The sequence below is a fragment of the Anabas testudineus genome, chromosome 24, assembly GCF_900324465.2.
Source record: "Anabas testudineus chromosome 24, fAnaTes1.2, whole genome shotgun sequence".
Lineage (NCBI taxonomy): Eukaryota > Metazoa > Chordata > Actinopteri > Anabantiformes > Anabantidae > Anabas > Anabas testudineus.
The window spans coordinates 17,000,159-17,019,773 of NC_046632.1; the positions used below are offsets into that span (position 1 = coordinate 17,000,159).

At 37.6% G+C, this 19,615-nt stretch overlaps 3 protein-coding genes across 3 annotated transcripts in view; 2 read left to right on the top strand and 1 right to left on the bottom strand.

The window, feature by feature from the left end:
- The window catches only part of LOC113149050, a 107,023-nt gene that overhangs the window by 41,145 nt on the left and 46,263 nt on the right, over nt 1-19,615 (top strand). The window lies entirely within an intron of this gene.
- LOC113149051 lies at nt 5,444-8,704 on the bottom strand. Its single transcript, XM_026340880.1, has 8 exons — nt 8,601-8,704; nt 6,975-7,310; nt 6,574-6,837; nt 6,410-6,499; nt 6,297-6,325; nt 6,158-6,214; nt 6,015-6,083; nt 5,444-5,690 (listed from the first exon to the last, which is right to left on the bottom strand). Exons 1-8 carry the CDS (start codon nt 8,656-8,658, stop codon nt 5,574-5,576), a joined length of 1,020 nt encoding a protein of 339 aa, XP_026196665.1. The 5' UTR covers nt 8,659-8,704; the 3' UTR covers nt 5,444-5,573.
- On the top strand, nt 12,492-19,071 carry LOC113149059 (cysteine-rich protein 2-like). Its single transcript, XM_026340890.1, has 8 exons — nt 12,492-12,610; nt 14,759-14,853; nt 16,447-16,504; nt 16,588-16,719; nt 17,106-17,174; nt 17,312-17,406; nt 17,960-18,017; nt 18,517-19,071. Exons 1-8 carry the CDS (start codon nt 12,568-12,570, stop codon nt 18,585-18,587), a joined length of 621 nt encoding a protein of 206 aa, XP_026196675.1. The 5' UTR covers nt 12,492-12,567; the 3' UTR covers nt 18,588-19,071.

The following is a 19,615-nucleotide window of genomic DNA, read 5'->3' on the forward strand; positions in this document are numbered from 1 at the left end:
CACCGAATAACCAGGTAGTACTGTCACATTTATTCTGATGATCTATCACATTTCCACAAGGTAAAGTGTCGTCATCTCCGTCTCTGATAATGAAGACATTTTGACCTGTTGTTTCTGTAGAGACATAAGCACAAGACTTCACACAAGTGTGAGTGTAACTTACAAAAGAAATAAGAATTAAACTCACCTACAGACAACGATTCAGTCTTTACTAATTTTAATGTGTTTTTTTACAATGTTCATTATTAAATGTCTGTTATTTGAATCCTTACCTGTAAACTGAAGCATCGACATGAGAAACATCAACGTTTTGATCCACAGGACTTTAATCATTGTTCTCCTCGTCTCTGATCGTTGTAAATCTTTTGTTCTCACGCTCTCTCACGCTCTTCTCGTGTCTTCTTTTTAAGTGATGAATACCACCTCTTCTTCCTGCCAACAGTGAGGTGTCACTTCCATTTAGTGACATCACTCTGTCTTTTCTTCTGCTTTTAGTGCCGTTACTACAAGTAGCAGTGGAAGAATCGAACAAACGTGTGAACACTAGCTGTGGTCTGATTAGTGACGTGTAGTTCAGACCATAAAAAGAAGAAGAGCGATGATGAAACACTCTAATCTCATCTCATCTTTTCCTAAGAACTGAAGGGGAAGTGTTTCGGCTGTGGCACAACAGCAGCAGAGATCTGGAGGTTTTACCCTGGAACAATGACCACATTAACATCATCAAGTCTCCACAGCTCCACTTTCCCAACACATGTGGTTTAAGGACTACAACCAAAACACCACACAGGCTTCAAACTCCACCAACTGAAGCAGCTGCAGCTTCGAAGAATCAGTAAATCTGAAAGTCAGAGCTGAATCATATTCAACCGGTAATGATCTGATGTGACAGGTTAAATGTCCTGTTAGATGTAGTTAACTATGTCATTCTGATGGTCAGTGTGGGGGTTTGTGTCTCATAGTTTCCTGTTTCCTGTACGGTAATATGGTTCAGTGCTGCACTTCTACAGCCTTATTAAGAAGCTAAAGACATGTTAAAAAGACCAGTTGTAGGACAGAAGCAGAGAGTTTAACTTAACACTGAATAATAATCATTAACCACTCTGTTAATTAGCACTGATAATTGAACAGTCAGAGAACTTATTATTTTAACAAACTGGTTTTATTTAAAACCAACACATCATCCAGTGAATCATGGACAGGAACAAAAAGTGCAGCAAGAAGCTAAATGTTAAATTAGGTATTACAGTTCATTTCTTTAAGATCCAGCTCCATGTCACGGCTGTGCAGAGGCAGCAGAAGGGTCATAGGTCATGGTTGATTGTACCGTCAAGAGTGCTTTGTTTCCTGAAAAGTCAAAAAGAGTCGACTTCATTTCCAACAGTAAAAATCCAGTTAATTAAAACCTCTTTATGTCTCAAAGTTTCCTCAGTGAATGTTCTCACCTTTAGTTCTCGTCCACACGTTGACTGTAACAACAGATATGATCAGTGCTGCTAAACCCACAGACACAATGATGGATCTCAGCAGATCTGAAAACATTGAAAACAGAAAATATGCTGTAATTAAAAACTGCAGACATTTTTAAATCTATTTATATTGGAACAAAAAGGGACTTTATCACATTTATATGACTGAATTTTGCCTGAATCTCAGAGTAAAACCTAAACTAAACAGTAAAACCTTTGTTTGTCGTGTTAATTCCTGGCTTGAGTCAGAAACAAATAATTATCCGGATCTTATTGCAGCAACACTGTTAGAATTACAAATTTTTGACCTCACGTGTCCCAAGAAACAGGAAGAGATAAATGTTTAGTCACTTTGTTGTGTGGTTGACGTCGTGTAATTCGATGTGGCAAATTTTAGAGTTGTCTTTATAGACGGTGTCATCATGGTTACAGCCTCACCTGGAGAAAAACCATAACAACAGTTGGAAAGTAGAACAGAACAATCATATCATATTAAAACATAGAAACGGTTGTGACATTAAAACATTAAACGTATTCAACATGTTTTACCTGTTTTCAGAACTGCAGCCTGACGTCTGAAGGGAAACAGCTGCATTTCCTGAGTGTCAACATCGGTGACATTACACTTCAGCGAGTCCAAATAACTGGTTTTCTGATGATGGGGAGACGATGGAAACATCACAGTAGCTGAACATTTGTACCAGGATGTCTTCATGTCCTGCTCACTACCTTCAAACAGCCACTCCACCCTGTGTCTGCACTCTCCATACGTCAACAGAGAGCAGAACAAGGTGATCGAACCATTCTTCAGTTCAGTTCTTATGTTCACTTTGGAAAATGCACATAAATAAGAGAAAAACAAAGCAGGTTCAATTAGTTAGTACTTAGTTAGTATTAGTATCTGTAATTATCAGAATGTTTCTATGAACTCAGAACATTTTGTTGTAAAAACTCACTGTAAACAAGAGAAAGATGAACATTAAAGTCTTGACTCTGTTGTCTGCAAGTGTAACGACCAACATCGTCATGTGTGACCTGCTTTATAACCAGAGAACAGTTCTCTGTGACACTCAGTCTGTCTGATTTAGATTCAGAGTCTTTGTGAAACTGCCACAAAGCTCCTGCTGCTCCTGAACCACTGAACGTCCAGGTGGTTTCAACACATTTATCCTGGTCGTCTCTCACATTTCCACAAGGTAAAGTGATGTCATCTCCGTCTCTGACAGTGAACACAGGTGGATTCTGACCAGACGCTGCTGTTGAGAAGATGGGAAATAAGAATCTGAGTGACTTAAATGATAAAATACATAGTTCAGTGAAGTTTCCTCTGCTGTGTTCACTCGAATGAAGCCTGAGAACTTTACCAACAGTTTCCCCCTTGGTTAAAAGTACATTAAGTCATAATTCTCTTGTATAAACTTAAATATAGTAGAATGTCAAAAATAATTAATTTCTTTACAACTAAGCAGCAATTTATTTTTTTAAGTCGTCACGATTCTTGACTCAAATTGTTGCTGGTAAATCGACTCATGATGATGTCGCCAGGAAAAACACTGTAATTATTGATGCTGCCACAACGTCAGTGCAGATCTGTGACGGTTCTTTATTTCTGTGTCCTCACCTGTGAACTGAAGCATCAACATGAGGAATAAAAACATTTGAATCCTTCTGAAGTCCACGGTCCTTCTTTCGTCTGCTTTTTCTGGTCCTTTTTACTCTCAAATGACAAAGCCTGTGGTTTCCTCTTTCTGCTCTCTCTCCTCCAACCAATGACGTGAATTTCCTCATATTCTTACTTTTGTCAAAAGCAACTTGCGGTTTCTTGACATTTGTGGTAGAAGTCGACAAAATCTGGGTTTATTGCAGAATAAGAATAACGGTTTCTACACTAAATATTTTATTTATAAATTATTGAATAAAAACAGACATTTAGCCAATAGAAATATGACATATTGTTGATATTAACTTTAGATTTCTGTGGATGTTGGGGTTGTTGATCAGTTTTCATATATCACTGTATCTTCATCTTCATCATTATGAACCTGTGAAACACAACATCACACTTTTGATTTTGACTTGAGAGATTGTTCTGTGTGGTGTTTAATGACCACACAGTGTCAACAAAACACAGTTAATAATAAAGAACCAGAAACACAAACATCAGTTTATTTCTGTGACGTTCTAACTCAACTTACAGGGTTTTCTTCTGTCTCTGTTTTGTTTCCTGAAAATCCTAAAAAGACGAAAATGTCAACTTCAGTTCCAGCTGAACTTTATCAACACTTGTTGTTTCCTCAGTGAATGTTCTCACCTTTAACTCTCATCCACACGTTGACTGTAACAACAGATATGATCAGTGCTGCTAAACCCACAGACACAATGATGGATCTCAGCAAATGTGGAAAATCTGAAAAGAGTCAAAACGTGTTGGCTTTAACTTTTTGTTCTGTTTAAAATCAAGGAGCTGACAGAAATCAGCTGCATACTGTCATGTTAACATGTCAAACTAAGTTTGTTAAGTTATTCACATCACACATTTCAAACACTTCACCTTTTTTCTCCACTGACTGAGGTCTCGAGTTGAACAGTTGCACTTTTCTAGTGTTGCCATCTGTCACTTTACACTCGAAGAACTCATAAAGCGTTTGCTCCTCATGAGTCTCAGATGTTGTAAATGTCACAGTGGCAGAACAGGAACTCTGTGATGTTTTAATTAGTGCGAAATGATCCCTTTTACCAACATTCAGCCACTTCACTTTGTGACCACAGGGTCCATGTGTCGACAAAGTGCAGTTTAATGTCACCTTATCGTCGTCCTTGTGTGTCGTCACTGATGAAGATGGAGAAGTTACATAAAAACTGTTTATTGTTCTGATAAAACAGTTTGATTTGAAGATATTATGATGGAAATACTCACTGGTAACAACGGACAGATCAATATAAAAGTCTTGAAATTGTTGTTTTCTTGATTTAAACTGTCTGCAGGTGTAACGTCCAACATCTTCATCTGTGACCTTCTTTATAACCAGAGAACAGTTCTCTGTAACACTCAGTCTGTCTGATTTAGATTTAACTTCTCTGTTAATCTGTCCAAGTTCAAACAGAGCTACAGAGAGTCTGAAATCACTGAAGATCCAGGTGATTCTGTCACATTTGTTCTTATCTTTCAGATTTTCACAAGATAAAGTGACGTCGTCTCCGTCTCTGACAGTGAAGGAGAAATATTGTCCAGTTACTGCTGCTGAGAAAAAAACACAGAATAATAATCAGAAATATTCATCGTTTGATTCATTTTATGAACATTGTTTGTCTTGTTTTTTATTTATTACCTGTAAAAAGCAGCGTCAGTCTCAGGAGAACACACATGTTATCAAACTCAGCTCCCGGTTCTCTGTCTCCTCTGCTTTGATAATATTTTCTTCTCCTGTGTTGAACTGTCACTTTCTGCAAACTAGTTTCTTTTTCATATAAATAAAGGATGTACTGCTTGAAATACGTGATCTCTCACTTCCTCATGGTGACTTAAGGCGTTGTTATTTTATTATAAATATTAAATGTCAAAGCATTTCAATCATTTTCAATGTGATGATGGAAAATCTTAGTAGAACATTTTATATTTTATAGTTGTTTTTTTTACTCTCTTGTCCCCTGTGATTGACAGTGAACTATTCAGATCTCACAGCAGCCTGATAAACAGGTTGTGAAAGTGAAATGAACATGTGGAGATTTTGCAAAAACTAAATATATGCGGAGCAGCAGAGGAGGAAACTGTGGTTCAGTGGGTTTGATGACTACTTACTGCAACAAGTGGGGAATAACTGGTCCGAAAGCTTTCAGTTCCTCTTTAATCATAAAAACATATTTCTGTCCTGCAAACTGAGAGACGAATTTCTGGAACTGCTGAAGTTGGAACCAGACAAAAACAAAGAGTAGAAACCAGAAAAACACACGGATTAGTGTTTGTTGTAGTTTAATAATGAGTCACAGCTGGTTCCCATATTCTTACTTCAACACATTCATCTCATCACAAGTCTGCACTTAATCTTTATTAATTCAATACATCCGTAATCTTCCTGTGAGGAGCTTTAATTTCCTGGTTCCTAGTTAGTGGATGGTAGCGTAGAGGTTGTTGGGATCAGCGGAGGCTCCAGGAGAAGAAGAGGGAACTTTCACAGTGCTGTAGGTCACTGCATCACCTTCATCTTCATCACCAGTCTGAACCTGAAGGAGACAGAAAAACACCAAGACCTCGATTATCAAGAGACAGGATATAAACATGAGTAGAAATGGGCTGTAGATTTGAGACAGCTGCTGTTTATCTGGTTTTAAGATAAAGGTGGATCTGATTCATGTGTATGTGTCTGTAGTGACTCTTTATACCTGCCTCCCGCCTGGTTACACCTGGTCAGGGGAGGTGTTAAACATTATATCACATGACATTTAGCACAAAAAGAAACAAGTGTGTTTAAACACAAAACTGTGCAAACAGCTGATAACCGAGGTCTGCACCTGCAGCTCAGTATAATATTTAAATATTAACATTACCTGGAATTTGTTTTGTTTATTCTTGCTGTGGTTGATGGAGGCGTAGGAAACTCCGTCTTCAGGATCAGTCTACGAGGTGAAGACAGTTCAGGATAATGAGCATCAATACTTGAACTCCCTCCCATTTAATTCTAAGCTCTCACCGTGTCATGAGTGGTTTCTGGAGCAGACTGAGTCTCTGCAGGGTTTAAGCTCAGTTCCTGCACAAATACAACACAGCAGCACTAAGTGGAAGCAACAGAAACAACGTCAGCGTTTGAACCATTCTGTTTTACAACCCACCAACTTTCCATCCGGCTCTCTGTTGTTCTCTGAAACACAAAACGTCCACAGTGAAAATCCTGGTTCAATCAAACCGTCCTGGTTCTAAAAGCTTTATGTGTGAATGTTGTCACCTTCAGTTTTCTTCCATCTGACGAGCGCCACAACACCGACTACGAGTGCTGTTACAACGACAGGTACAACGATGTACAGCCACCACAATCCTGAAAACAGAATTCAGACACGTGACACGTGGTCGCCTGTGTTGTTTTGTTGGAGCTGTGTTGTGAAGTCTCACCTGCTTCACATGGCTGAAGCCTGAAGTCAAACAGCTGCTCTTTTCTAGTGTATTTATCAGTCACATTACACCTGAGTAACTCTAACTTTGCTTTCTGGTGGTGGTGACATGTTGGAAATGTCACAGTAGCTGAACAGACACTCTTCTGTATCTCCACGTCCTCGTCATCAGCCTCATTCAGCCACTCCACTGTGTGTCTACACTCATCACGAGTCAACACAGAGCAGGACAAGTTGAACATCTTATTGTTCTTCTGTTCAGTGACTGATGATGGAGAAATAAGAAGAGAAAGACAAGTTTTAAATAAACAACATCAACATTAATCATCATTATTGTAACGTTTCAGTTTATTGTTGTGACAAAACAGTTTGATGTGAAAACATTATGATGGAAATACTCACTGGTAACAACAGACAGTTCAACCACAGAGTCTTCATAGTGTGGTCCTGATATAAACTGTCTGCAGGTGTAACGACCAACATCTTCATCTGTGACCTTCTTTATAACCAGAGAACAGTTCTCTGTAACACTCAGTCTGTCTGATTTAGATTTGACTATATCTTTGTGAATCTGTCCAAGTTCAAACAGTGGTACTGCTGCTGAGTTTCCTGAACCACTGATCATCCAGGTAGTACTGTCACATTTATTCTGATCATCTCTCACTTTTCCACAAGGTAAAGTGACGTCATCTCCGTCTCTGACAGGAAGGAGGAAGGAAGAAGATTGTCCAGTTGTTACTGTTGATGAGAAAAATATTGAAATGACACAGAGTAAAAGCCGAGTGACTGAATGTGTCTTGTGATTCCTGCCTTCGTCCTCATTCAGTTCGTTTTGTTTCTGTCTTCTTCCTGTTCTCACCTGGTCTCATGCTGCTCAAACACATCACAACACAACACAAGGATCCTACACATGATTCATGACTGTCGCCAGGATTCAACACTTTCTGAGTTGTTTCTCTGCCTTAAGACTTTCTGTTGGTATATTTCTAATTAGTGAGTTCATTTGTGTTTCGTTTGCATTAGTGCGTTGATTTTTGTTGCTACTAGTTTGTCTTTAGTTTGTCACTTTGTTTTCTTGGTTTGTGAGGTCACTTGTTTGTTCAAGCGTCTTAGATATTTTGTTCATCACAGAGTTTCAGGTCTGTTAGTTGTCACTTTGTTTCTATTCTGAATTATCATCATGTTCACTTGTTTCCCAACCTATTGGTTTCCCACTGTCTAGTTTGTTAGTTTAAATTAAAGTTTAATAAAAATGTGTTGGTTTTCAATAAAATCAGTTCATTCAAGATGTTTAATACACTTAGAAGAGACATTTAAAATATGTAAATGATCAGTATTTAAGTAAAGTTATTTAAAATACACACACATACTGTGTTTGTATTGGTTATTATCTAAAAGTGAGGGGGCTGCTGGATGGAGCGCTGACCATATGATGTCTGGAGTGTAAAGCCAAAGGTTTAGTGAGATGATGAAGAGCGATGTGAGAGTTGTCAGGAGATCTGGGGATGAAAGCTCACACCTAATTATGTCAGAGAGCTTGAAACAGACCTGTTTAAAGATGTGGAAGTTAAATAACTACCTTTAATGCCATTGTTCAAATGTGTTGCTAATTACGATCAGCATATCATTAGTATTAGTATTAAAATACATTCATTTATGTCATACTGTGTGTTATTATGAGCTGTCAGGGCTTCACACAGTGTCTGTGTGGGTGGCATCACTTCTGTTTTACTACTGACAGAAAAGAATCTTACACAAACTGTTTTTGATTATTTTACTATGACGTAGGCAAATGTTCAAATAGAAAATAGATGTTTTGATAGAAATTACCTTTAGAATCATTCATTTACATGCAGCACGTTTATGACACAAAGCAGACTGCTCAGTGTCTGTCCCAGAGACTCAAGCTTGTGTTAAGCTGGTCCTTCAATGACGGTTTATTACTTGATTACTGTGGCTACTAACTAACTAACTAACCGCTAACTCATCAAATCAGTGGTGCAGAGCTAAATGCGTCTGTTCACTTACTTTTAAACTGAAGCGTCAGGATCAGAATTAACATTTGAATCCGTCTGGGTTCAGCCATTGTTTTCTCCCTCTTCTGCTTTTACAGTCATGTTGTCAGACGCTCAACTGCCAACACTTGTGAAAAAGTTTCTGCTTGAATATAAAGCTTCTTCCTGTCACTGTTCATGTGTCGTTTCCTCATAATGATTTAAATGTTTTTGAATGTTCTTCTTTTTTTGTCACATTTTAACTTTTATTTTTAGTTACAGTAAAGGAAACTATTTATTGAACTGGTTTAATCAGTTCTTACAAAAGCCCGACAGAGATACTGTTAAACTGAAATAAACATGTTGCAGTAAATAAGAAAAATAAAAGACAGAAGAGGAAGGAAGAAAAAGACATTTTGGAAAACACACTGCATCAATATGGGAAGTAACGAATCTGTACCTCATACACATGCAGTCTCAGTCTCACTGGATGATTTTTCAGTTCCAGCATTATAGTTGGTTACACTAATGCAGCATGCAGCAAAATGGAAAAGAATGAGAAACGTGTATAAGTTCAGTCACAGACATGTGTCTTACAAATCTTTTTTTTCCAAGACTTGTGAGATTATAATACTATGATATGATGAAATCTGAGTAAAACAGTCAAATGAAGGAAATAAATGAAGGTAGTTGACAAGCTGACGTACTAAACTAAGAAACTGCAACCTCTTCTCAATTGAATATTTAACACAATCAATTACAGAAATGTACCTGTTACAAAAGAGTGTTTCATTTATTTAATGAAGGCTGCAGAAACAAAGACGTAGGAAATGTGTCACTACGCTAATACAAAAACAATAAGCGAACAAATTAACAGATTTTTCTTAAATGTTGTTACTGAAGATGCACTTTCTTAATACAAACTGTCATGAACTAATAAAATATGATGTATTACAACAGATCAACCACGTGTCCAGTTGTTATTATTAATTAAATGATCTTCTTAAATGTGTCATGTTATTATCGTTATTATTTCCTTATTAAAGCAGCAGACTGACAGTGCCTGATATTCCATTCAAAACACCAACATTCTTCATTTTATTATATTTTCTTTTATTTTAGTGTTTAGTGATTTGGTGTCGAGGCTGTTGATGTTATCGACCACTAGGTGGCAGCAGCTCCTCTATAATGTGACACTGTCATGGCGGCCGCGTATTTTCTAAGTAGCTGTGTGGAAGAGAGGAAAACTAATAAGTTAGCGAGTTCTCCTCTGCCTGTGAACATGTCAACTGGTGCTAGGATTCCTGAATATTTTGTCTAAAACTGTTATTTGATGAAACGTTGAGTGAAAGAGTGAAGACTGAGGCAGCATTATTTCTACTCTACAGAGCTAAGCTAACTGTACCCAAGCTTCCTTTGTTTACTTCCGGCGGACGTCACACTGTGAAGATCCGACCCGGAAACTGAATCAACCTTTCGTTCCGCCTTGAATTATGACTGAACTGAATGGATATAATTATTATTATTGTTACTGCTTTTCAGTAATTTGTCATAGAGAAAAAGAATTTAATTATTGTAGATTTGTCTTAATATTCTCTCTGTTAAGTTACAATATGCAATCTGCAAACTCAGTTTAAAGATGTTTTTTTGTTGTTGTTTTTTATGTAATAAAAACTGAAATCTGTGATTTGTAAATTCACTTGAACCATAGCAACAGGTCAAAACGTCACTCAATCAATTATCCAAGTAGCTTCTTCAGTCTCATCAGTATAAGCTATAATCCAGTATAACGTTTGGACATAAAAAGGAAGATGTTAATTCCACTAACACACAAAGAAAATAATTATTAGAAAGTATTTTCACTGATCAACTTAGATGTTTTAATAGAGATAATAATAATTAAATTAGAGTTTGATGACTGTAAAAGAAAGACAGTCAGGTCTGACTGATTCCAAAATTAGCAGGTTAAAATTAGCATCCACCAAAGGTTTAGTCTTAAGAAAAGATGAATCTTGGATCAACACGTTGCGCTGAACTCTGAGAGAATTGTCAGTTTAAAACCAATATTTCTTAGCACAAGACTGCAAAGTATTTAGGTTTTTCACCAGCTACAGTACATTAGATTGCTAATATACTCAAGGACCCCAGAGAAATCTCAGTGCGTAAAGGTTAAGCGATGCTTTGAAAAGCACCACTGTGGAATGAGCTTTCAGGCCGATACTGTATGAGACAAAGCCTCTTGGGAATGGACCCACTCGTAAACCCTGACTCCCAGTCATCGTTGATGTCTGTGATAAAAATACATACAGACTTCTTGTGGAGTTGTTTATTTTAAGATTAGTGCATTCCCAGGCCCTAGGTGGCTCGAGACCAAGTGCACTAACTGTGAAAAATATTGCCACTGTTTCCATCTTTGCTGAATCTGTTTATGTGTGTTTATCTCACTGAAACTACAACATGACTTGTCTGACACACAGAGGAAAATCCCATGAGCATTCATTTCTCTTTGAGCCTCCGCTGCTCAGCACCTTCCTCATTATTCAAGCATCTTAGAGTTTAGTTCATGAGAATGATCTGATCTCCAGTTGATTTTATCTTGTGTAAAGTGGTGGAAAAGTGAGATTAAAACTGAGGCAAACAGTGCAAGTGACAAATTCTTGTTGTGTGATGTCTGTAATTTCTATTTCTATCAACGTTTTAAGTAAATTTCCAGATAATCAGCCAAAGAAAATATAAATTTCTGCATGTTTCCAACCTTCTCTTATGTGAGCATTAGCACTTGGCTTCGAGATTAACTAGTTCTTGAGTCATTGGATTAACGAGATGACGCAATTGAAGAAGCAAATAAAGAAAAAATAAATGAAAATAATATTTGAAATGTGATAAAAATTGGATTTCTGTTTGTTTCATATCTTAATTTGTGGAACATACAGTCCTTCATCACTTCACACAGACACGTGTCCATCTCTCTAGTGGAAGATTCAGTAGATGTTCAACTCAACAGTTGGATTCAGAGAGAGGTCACTGCAGATTCCACAACATTTTTTTACTTTCAGTGACCGAAAAAGTTATATTGAAATTTTAATTACGCACAAAAGGCCGTCAAATGTCAGATCCCTGAGTGTCTCAGTGCCAAGAATGTACAGAGCAATACTCTTGTGAGCTGCAGAGCATCACTTAACATTCCCTGGGAAGACCGGTGCTGCCTAACAACCACACAGAGGAAACAAACAGAGCTGAAGCGTGACGCCGATGAACGCAGCAAAGACTACATTAGATAGAGGATCCATCACCTATCTGAGCATTTTTGCTGGACGTCTTATGTATGTTAAAGTGTTAAAGTGCTCTGTTGGCTGAGTGATATCCTTAGTTTGTGGAGCCAAATCATCCAGAGGTTATCCTGTAACAGTGGCTAATACAACTGTGGTAGATATGTTAAATATACTTTTTAAATTTAAATTAGAAACTAAAAAGTTTAAACTAAATAACTTGAACTGTAGACTATAGACATGTTTTACAGTATAATATAAAGTGGAAGACCTAAATGATCATAAATGGTCAGATATATGAATGAACCCTGTGTAAATAAGAAGATGTTCCTCACATGCAGATGATAAATGTGGTTGTGGATAATATGTCATCAGCAACAATACAAATAAAGAATAAACTCATTTATACATGACATGTCTTTATGATCATATTTAGGATTGAATTAAAACTGGATTCTTGAATTTGTGATTATTTTCTATTTAATTTTACAAAAATGTAAATTATAATAATAATTATTTTATTTTCATCGGCGGTCACAGAATAAAAATACCAGTTTACCTTACTGCATTACGTCACCGCGGGGCGGAGTTATGCAATGAGGAGTCTGGCCTCTCCCATCATCATCATCATCATCATCCTCCTCCTCACCATCCTCTGAGCTGTGTCTGCAGCTGCAAACGGACGAACGGGGGAGCGGCAGGAATCGACCTCTTCTCTTCTCTCTGCGGAATATGGCGTCAAAATGTCCCAAATGCGAAAAGACTGTGTATTTCGGTAAGTGCATGAATCCTGAGAGTCTGGCTCGAATCCAGAGGCCGCAGCATCGTGAGCTGTCTGCTGGGTGGGAGCGCTGCCCTCAGGCTGAGCCACCGTCTGGTTCCTTGAATGAATCCGACTTCATCCATTGTTTTAATTATGTGGCTTCATGATTCATCTGGAATTAATTCACAGACCTGTAGAAGATCTAAGACAACAGCAGCTTTTAGAGTGTCTCAGAAACATCAGATGAATTAATGTGGGGAAATGTTTCAAACTGTGATATTATAAGAAATGATTGTGTGACTGATCTTATATGATCTGAAGTTAAACTCTGGTTAATTAAAAGTAAAATACAAAAACACATTTTTAGTTTCAAAAATAACTCTTTGCTTGTCAGAATAATCAAATGATCAATGAATCATCAGATTTTTTCAACTGTTCCTTCCAGTTTGGGGATTTGATTCTTTTCATTGTCTTGTTCAGTATTAAATTCTATATTTTTAGGCTATTGATGTAAAAACAAAGAGTTTTTTGACTTCTTGAACTCTATTTTTATTTTATTTTTCAATTCATTTATATTTTAATCTCATTTATTGGCTAATGAGCATAATCCATAATTAAACTATTTGTTTGTTGCAGCCTGAACTTGAGCCACTAACAGAAATATTATATAACAACAACAGAACATCAAGGATAAATCACTGCTGAACAAGTCTGAAGATTGCAGTTATTTTCCACCAGGGCCAAAAACAGCAAATACTCCAAGTTAATAACCTTCCTACTGTGTTGTCTCAGCACGTCCCCGTCCTTATTTCATTTTATTTTTTACAAGATACAAGACGACCAGAGCGGATATGAAATGAAAGTGACAGTGTGTCTCCAGAAATGATGAAAAACTAGATGAGACGATGAGCCCAGTCTGGGAGGTAATGGGTTCACTATCTTTAGATAAAATTACAGTCAGCCATTAACGTGTCTGTTCGCTTGTGGTCGTGGGTGTTATCTGACAGCTAACGACAGAATCCTGATCCTCACCTTTATGTTCACCTTTAAATACAAATGGAACCAGTTTACGTGGGTTTATTTCTGGTATTTGAGAACATTAAATGTCACACAGTGTGGCTGAATATTCACAGGGGGCGTCCTCTTGCTGAGAAGAGAGTTTATGAGCGTGTATCAGTTTTCACCTTCTTTTCATTTCAGAGCCACACCACATGGAACGGTTAATAATTTATTGATTGATTTTCTTTTTGTTCTTTGCTCTCCCGTTCTCTGGAGAACCCCACCCTGAAGGTTCAACCAGACATGCTGCAGTAAAGCTCACATCAAATGTGTGTTGGTTCCAGGAGGCAGTTTGAGCTGCTGTTGGTACATTTGCTGTGGTGCAGTTGTGTTTATTACATTTTAAGCCCAGATTTATGACTCTGCTTTGGTATTTTAAGCTTCAGCCTTGTCTAAATGAAAATGTTGCTCTAGAAAATAATCGTTGTTTAGAAAAACAACACAGAGTTCATGTGAGTTGTCCTGTAGCTTCCAAGGTTACGTACTCGACTTGTTGTACATGCACTCGTCCTCCAACATCAATGCAAAGTTCTCGCTGTGTGCCAAGGTGACTTACTGTCACATATCACAGTGACAGGCTGGGCAGTCAGTGAGTCTAAACAGGAAGTGTCATGTCGTATCAGGGCCTCAGTGTATCTGCTGGGATATTTTGGGAGGAGGACAAACAGATAAATGACTGCTCGGGAAGCCGTCTCTTCCCAGATGGAGGGTAGTAGGTAACAGTTTCATTCAAAAGAATCACCACAGGTCCCTAAAGGCCTGCTTTTTATATCTTGTGTTCATCACTTTAATGTTGAAGGAGCGAATATAAACCAGCTTTTAGTCTTTTGATGATGATACTCTTTGAATGTAATGGCTAAAAATTGAATTAATTTACACACTGCATGGTCGTGAATTTCATGTGGCTGATTTATGATATATGACATATGATTGTTAATCATCAGCCTCTGACATAAAGTTTAAGTATGACATAGTAGAAAATGGAAATCTGTACATAGAAATACCTCTGAGTTGTTACTGGTTGACCTTTGACGACCACTTTCTGTCCCATGAACACGTAACTCCTTTGTTTTGAGAGGATTTCTGTCTCTTCTTCCACAGCGGAGAAGGTGTCATCTTTAGGGAAAGACTGGCACAAGTTCTGTCTGAAATGTGAACGCTGCAGCAAGACGTTAAATCCAGGAGGTCATGCTGAGGTAAGAGGAGCTGAACTGAAGGAGGCGTCACACTGTAGTGTATTTAGCATTTTAACATGATGCATTAAAGTGTTTTATGAGACGTAGGAATAGATTATGTTTAAACTCAATTATCATGTATTTCCACATTTTTATCTTGGAGTGAGCATTTGTCCAGAATCAGCATCTTAAAGTTTGTTTATCCTACTTTACCTCTGAACCTGTCTTAACGTTTGACATCTGCCTGGTGATCATTTGAACACTTACACTACTCCAAATATGCTCGGACTAAATTTACACTGAAAGAAGAAATAAAGTTTGTTGACTTTGATAAAAGAGAAGCTACTGTGACCTCAGCAGGAAGCACTGGGTTTCCTCATTGACCAATATGTACTGTTATTCTAGTGACCACAAAGGAACTGTGCATAAAATTCACTGTAATAACTAAACTAATTTGACCACATGAAAACACATGTGCTTCCTGATGCGGTTTTATTCTCTGTCATCTAAGATCAAATAATGTTTTTTATTGGCCTTAGACTGTAAATCTGCTCCATGTACATCAGTGTAAATGGAAACGCTTATTTATCTTTGAAGCCTTTGTTCTGAGACACCTGAAGATGTCTGAGCCTTTCCTCACTAACAGTGGTGCATTTATTATAGCAAGAAAAAATATATGTACGATGCAACGTCTAAACCTCTAGAAGAAAAGGACCACAACATGTAAAGTGTGTAAGAGTATACATAAAGAGATTTATGTGGATGTCTGAGAGGCAGCAGGTTCTCTGGCTCCTTTTCACAGAGGTAGTTTCACTTGTCTGTGTTTTGTCTGTATAAACACATGAACATCATAACAGAGTTTAAACGTGACATGTATATTGCCTTTCTATTCTTGGGCATTGTCAGACTCTACAAGACATTTAGCAGATCTCTGACCAATAAATGATCAAATGAATTGGAGAAGTGACAAATGAGACGGTTGAGTAAACATTTATTATCTTTATATGTTCATTAATTAAGAATTGAACAACAAAATACCTTTTAATATCACGAGTCTGTGACAAAACAGAACAGTATTCATTTTTTATTTGATCCTATTTGAACATGTTGCATTGAGATAATGTTTAAACATATTTAAGTAAAGCTACAGATCATTTAGTAGTTTGTAGTATTATTACTGATGCATTAACATTTAGGCAGCATTTTAATTTTGTACCAAATTAGAGCTCATAACACAAACTGATAATTAGTGTTTCATATTTTAAACGATAATCATGTTTTATTTCATGCACAACATGTAACTGCTTATGAACTACTGATTATCAGATGAATGTAAATGGAAAAGAAATGTGTTTTATTCCTATGCACCAACTTTCACAGGGAATAATAAAGCAGAGTGTAAACAGACCAGCTGACACTCATATTAAGCTCCTTTGTCGTGTGTTATAAACAGTTGAGAAAGTAACTTAGAGCTGACGATAACCTTGTGTGAATGAGTCCTGGTTGGTTTGTTATTGAGCTTTATATCAATCCAAACACACTGAAAACAAAAATGTTGTCCAACTTTTCCACTGTGGATCAGAGGAGTAAGAACTGTCCCTTCCTCTTCTGCAGCATGATGGGAAGCCTTATTGCCACAAGCCGTGCTACGCTGCCCTCTTTGGACCAAAAGGTGTTTTTTTTATAACTCACAAAAAATATATAAAGTTAGTTTCGGACATTTTAGGATTATAAATGTGTTTGTGTGCGTTTCAGGCGTGAACATCGGTGGAGCTGGTTCCTACGTTTACGACGCTCCTGTCAACGAAGCCCCTGCAGCAGTTTCCATGGAAACAGATGCCAAACCAGAGGAGCAGAGAAAAGCTCCTGTTCGGGGACCAGTGAAGGGTGAGAAATATGTGAAACAAAAATAGAAGAACTGTCATATGTTAAGAAGAGAAATGCAGTGACTGCTCAAAGTGTTCGGTCTCTGCATGGATTAGGAGCTAATAGGTTTAGTTTAAGTGACTTTAGTCGCATAAATAATTACTGTGGCACAGGGAATAGCTTTTAGAGAGAAAAATCTAGATCACAGAAGAAGCAGCTTGCAGAGGTTTGATAGAAGTGTGTGTGTGTTTAGGGAGAAATCTGAGATGAGTGACGAGAGACTGTGTGTGTTACTGCACGCAAGCTGTTTCCTCTGAAATCTTTCAAAGATGTGAATCAGTATAATAATAATACCAAATAAAGCTTCACTGGCTCCACTGAAAATAGTGCATTATTGACTTTTCCAGCTGCAAGCTTCTCGTCTTTCTCTGGAGGACCCAACATCTGTCCCAGGTGCAACAAGACAGTATACTTTGGTAGGTAAATCAGTGTCTTCATATTTCATGTATGTGACTGGTGGAATTTGTCTAAGCGACTGAGTCGGCTGGTTACCATAGTGACCATCTCCATGGTGCTGCGGTGTGTGTGTGTGTGTGTGTGTGTGTGCGCGCAGCTGAAAAGGTGTCATCTCTCGGAAAGAACTGGCACCGGCCCTGTCTGCGCTGCGAGCGATGCAGCAAGACTCTGGCCCCTGGGAGCCATGCAGAGGTGAGAGATGTGCAACATTAATACTCAGTAGTACTCAGAGTACTTTCTACCATAAAGAAGTATTGACCACAGACTGACAAACACTCTCTTTATCCTCTTAAGAAATGTTTTTTTATATGTAAATGTTGTTTTCATGTAATTTTAAGCACAGTAACTTATTATTTATTTACCTCATTTATGTGGTGTCCATTTAAAAGAAAATCTAAATCAGGAATAGCCTCATTTCAGCTAATGATAAAAACCGTAACCATGAGCTACTTTGGATGATTTTCTGTAAACAATCTGGCAGTTGGATTTCTGAGGACATGACACAGAACAGGTTATGAGCTGTTCGACAGGTGATCAATGCCAGTAGTTCCTCTGCACTGAACAGATTGTGACAAAAGGCTAATTTAATGCCTGTTGCACAAGTTAATCAGGTTTTTACTGTGTTTACCTGTGTTTATCAGGTTGTTTTTTAAGTTAGTCTGCCTGATGAGAGGCTGTTTTTATGTAAGATCATGCTTGAAAGTGTTCTTCTGTGGAAGTGTAATTCTTTTTCATCCTGTTGCAGCATGACGGACAGCCATACTGCCACAAGCCGTGCTACGCTGTGCTGTTCGGACCCAAAGGTATGAAGCCAGAAACACTTGACGTGCAGTTCATGAGGCAGACCAGCAGGTGGAGACCGGTTCGTAGAGACAGACTCCGCAGTCATCAGTCTGTTTATCTCCAAACCCTTATCAGGGGCAGACGCAGTCTTGCAGGTTGACTCAGAACTTGGTGAACGAAGATACATCACAAATGTCGTTGTTGCCTTTAGGTGTCACACTGAAAATGACCATGTGATATCGACATGGTAGGAAGATTAGTGCTCTTGCAGAAATACCCATTCAAAGTTAACAAAGTTAACTAGCTGGGCTCAGTGACCTGTAGCTTGTAGAGTTTGTATGGCTTCATATTCCTGCAAGTTTACAAAACCAGTCATGCCTTGAGCAGACATCAGCCTCCCTTCTAAGTGTCCCTATGTTTTCTTTTTAGAGTTATACAAACACTTTGAACTTGTACTTATTGAGTTAGAACTATTTTTTTGGGTGAACTGACCCTTTAAAGACTTTCGCTCTCTCTCAGGTGTGAACACTGGAGGTGTCGGCAGCTACATCTACGATGAGCCTGAAGCTGAAGATAAAGCACAGCCTTAAGACCTGCTGCTGCCTCCAACACCCAGACACAGTCCCAGCTTCAGGACTCTCTGCGTCTCTTTGATTTGCCTTCTGAAATCATGGCGACTAATGATATGTACTGCACTCACAGGGATGGATAATTAGATGTTATGTTGTATTTGTATATTGTTTATATATCTATTTTTTGTACTGAAACAAACCTTTAATATGTCCTTCCATGTGAGGTTCAGATTTAGTTCCTTGGTTCTCTTTGCCAAATTATTATTAACTGTTATGTAGCCTGCTGTCGTGTTTTTCACTCATGACTAATAGTGTTTTTTTAGACTTTTGTGCACTTGAAACATGTATTGTATGAAAAAATACCAGTTCACCAATTTATTATCAGTGTTTCTTGAACTAGTTCACCTCGACTCTAACATGAAGAATAGGTGTAGACGTTACGATAGACGATACACACACAAACACACACACGTGCATTTTACTGAATGTCGTACAGGTGAGTTTGGAATGTGTTCAAAGTGTTCATCACATTTTCTACAATAAAACAATGTGATAAGTCAAACCCGTGTTCAGTGTCAGTGAATGTGTGCACAGGACATAATGAAGCAGACAGTATGTGTTTATTACAGTTTATAAAACAAACGTTCTCTGCTACATTTATACCTTAACTTAATTAATTAAACTTTTCATATATAAGAACAACATCTTTATTATTATTATTATTATTATTATTATTATTATTATTATTATTATATACATTATATCAGTTAACATTAATTGTTAAGTGAAATAATGTTATAAATATTAAAATATCTATAAATATTAAAAAGTGGCCAATCAAAATTTCAAGTGGCCCAAAGTAAACTCCTCATGTAGCTACAGATACTTGTGTTTGGATGCATTAAATTTAAATGAATTGCTGCAACGTTGCAGAACTCCTGTGATGAATTAAACTAACTTTCACATCACATGACAATAACAGCCAACATACTCATATTATTGACACATCGACGTTGCCAGTTGCAGTTGAACTGGATTTTCTGTTG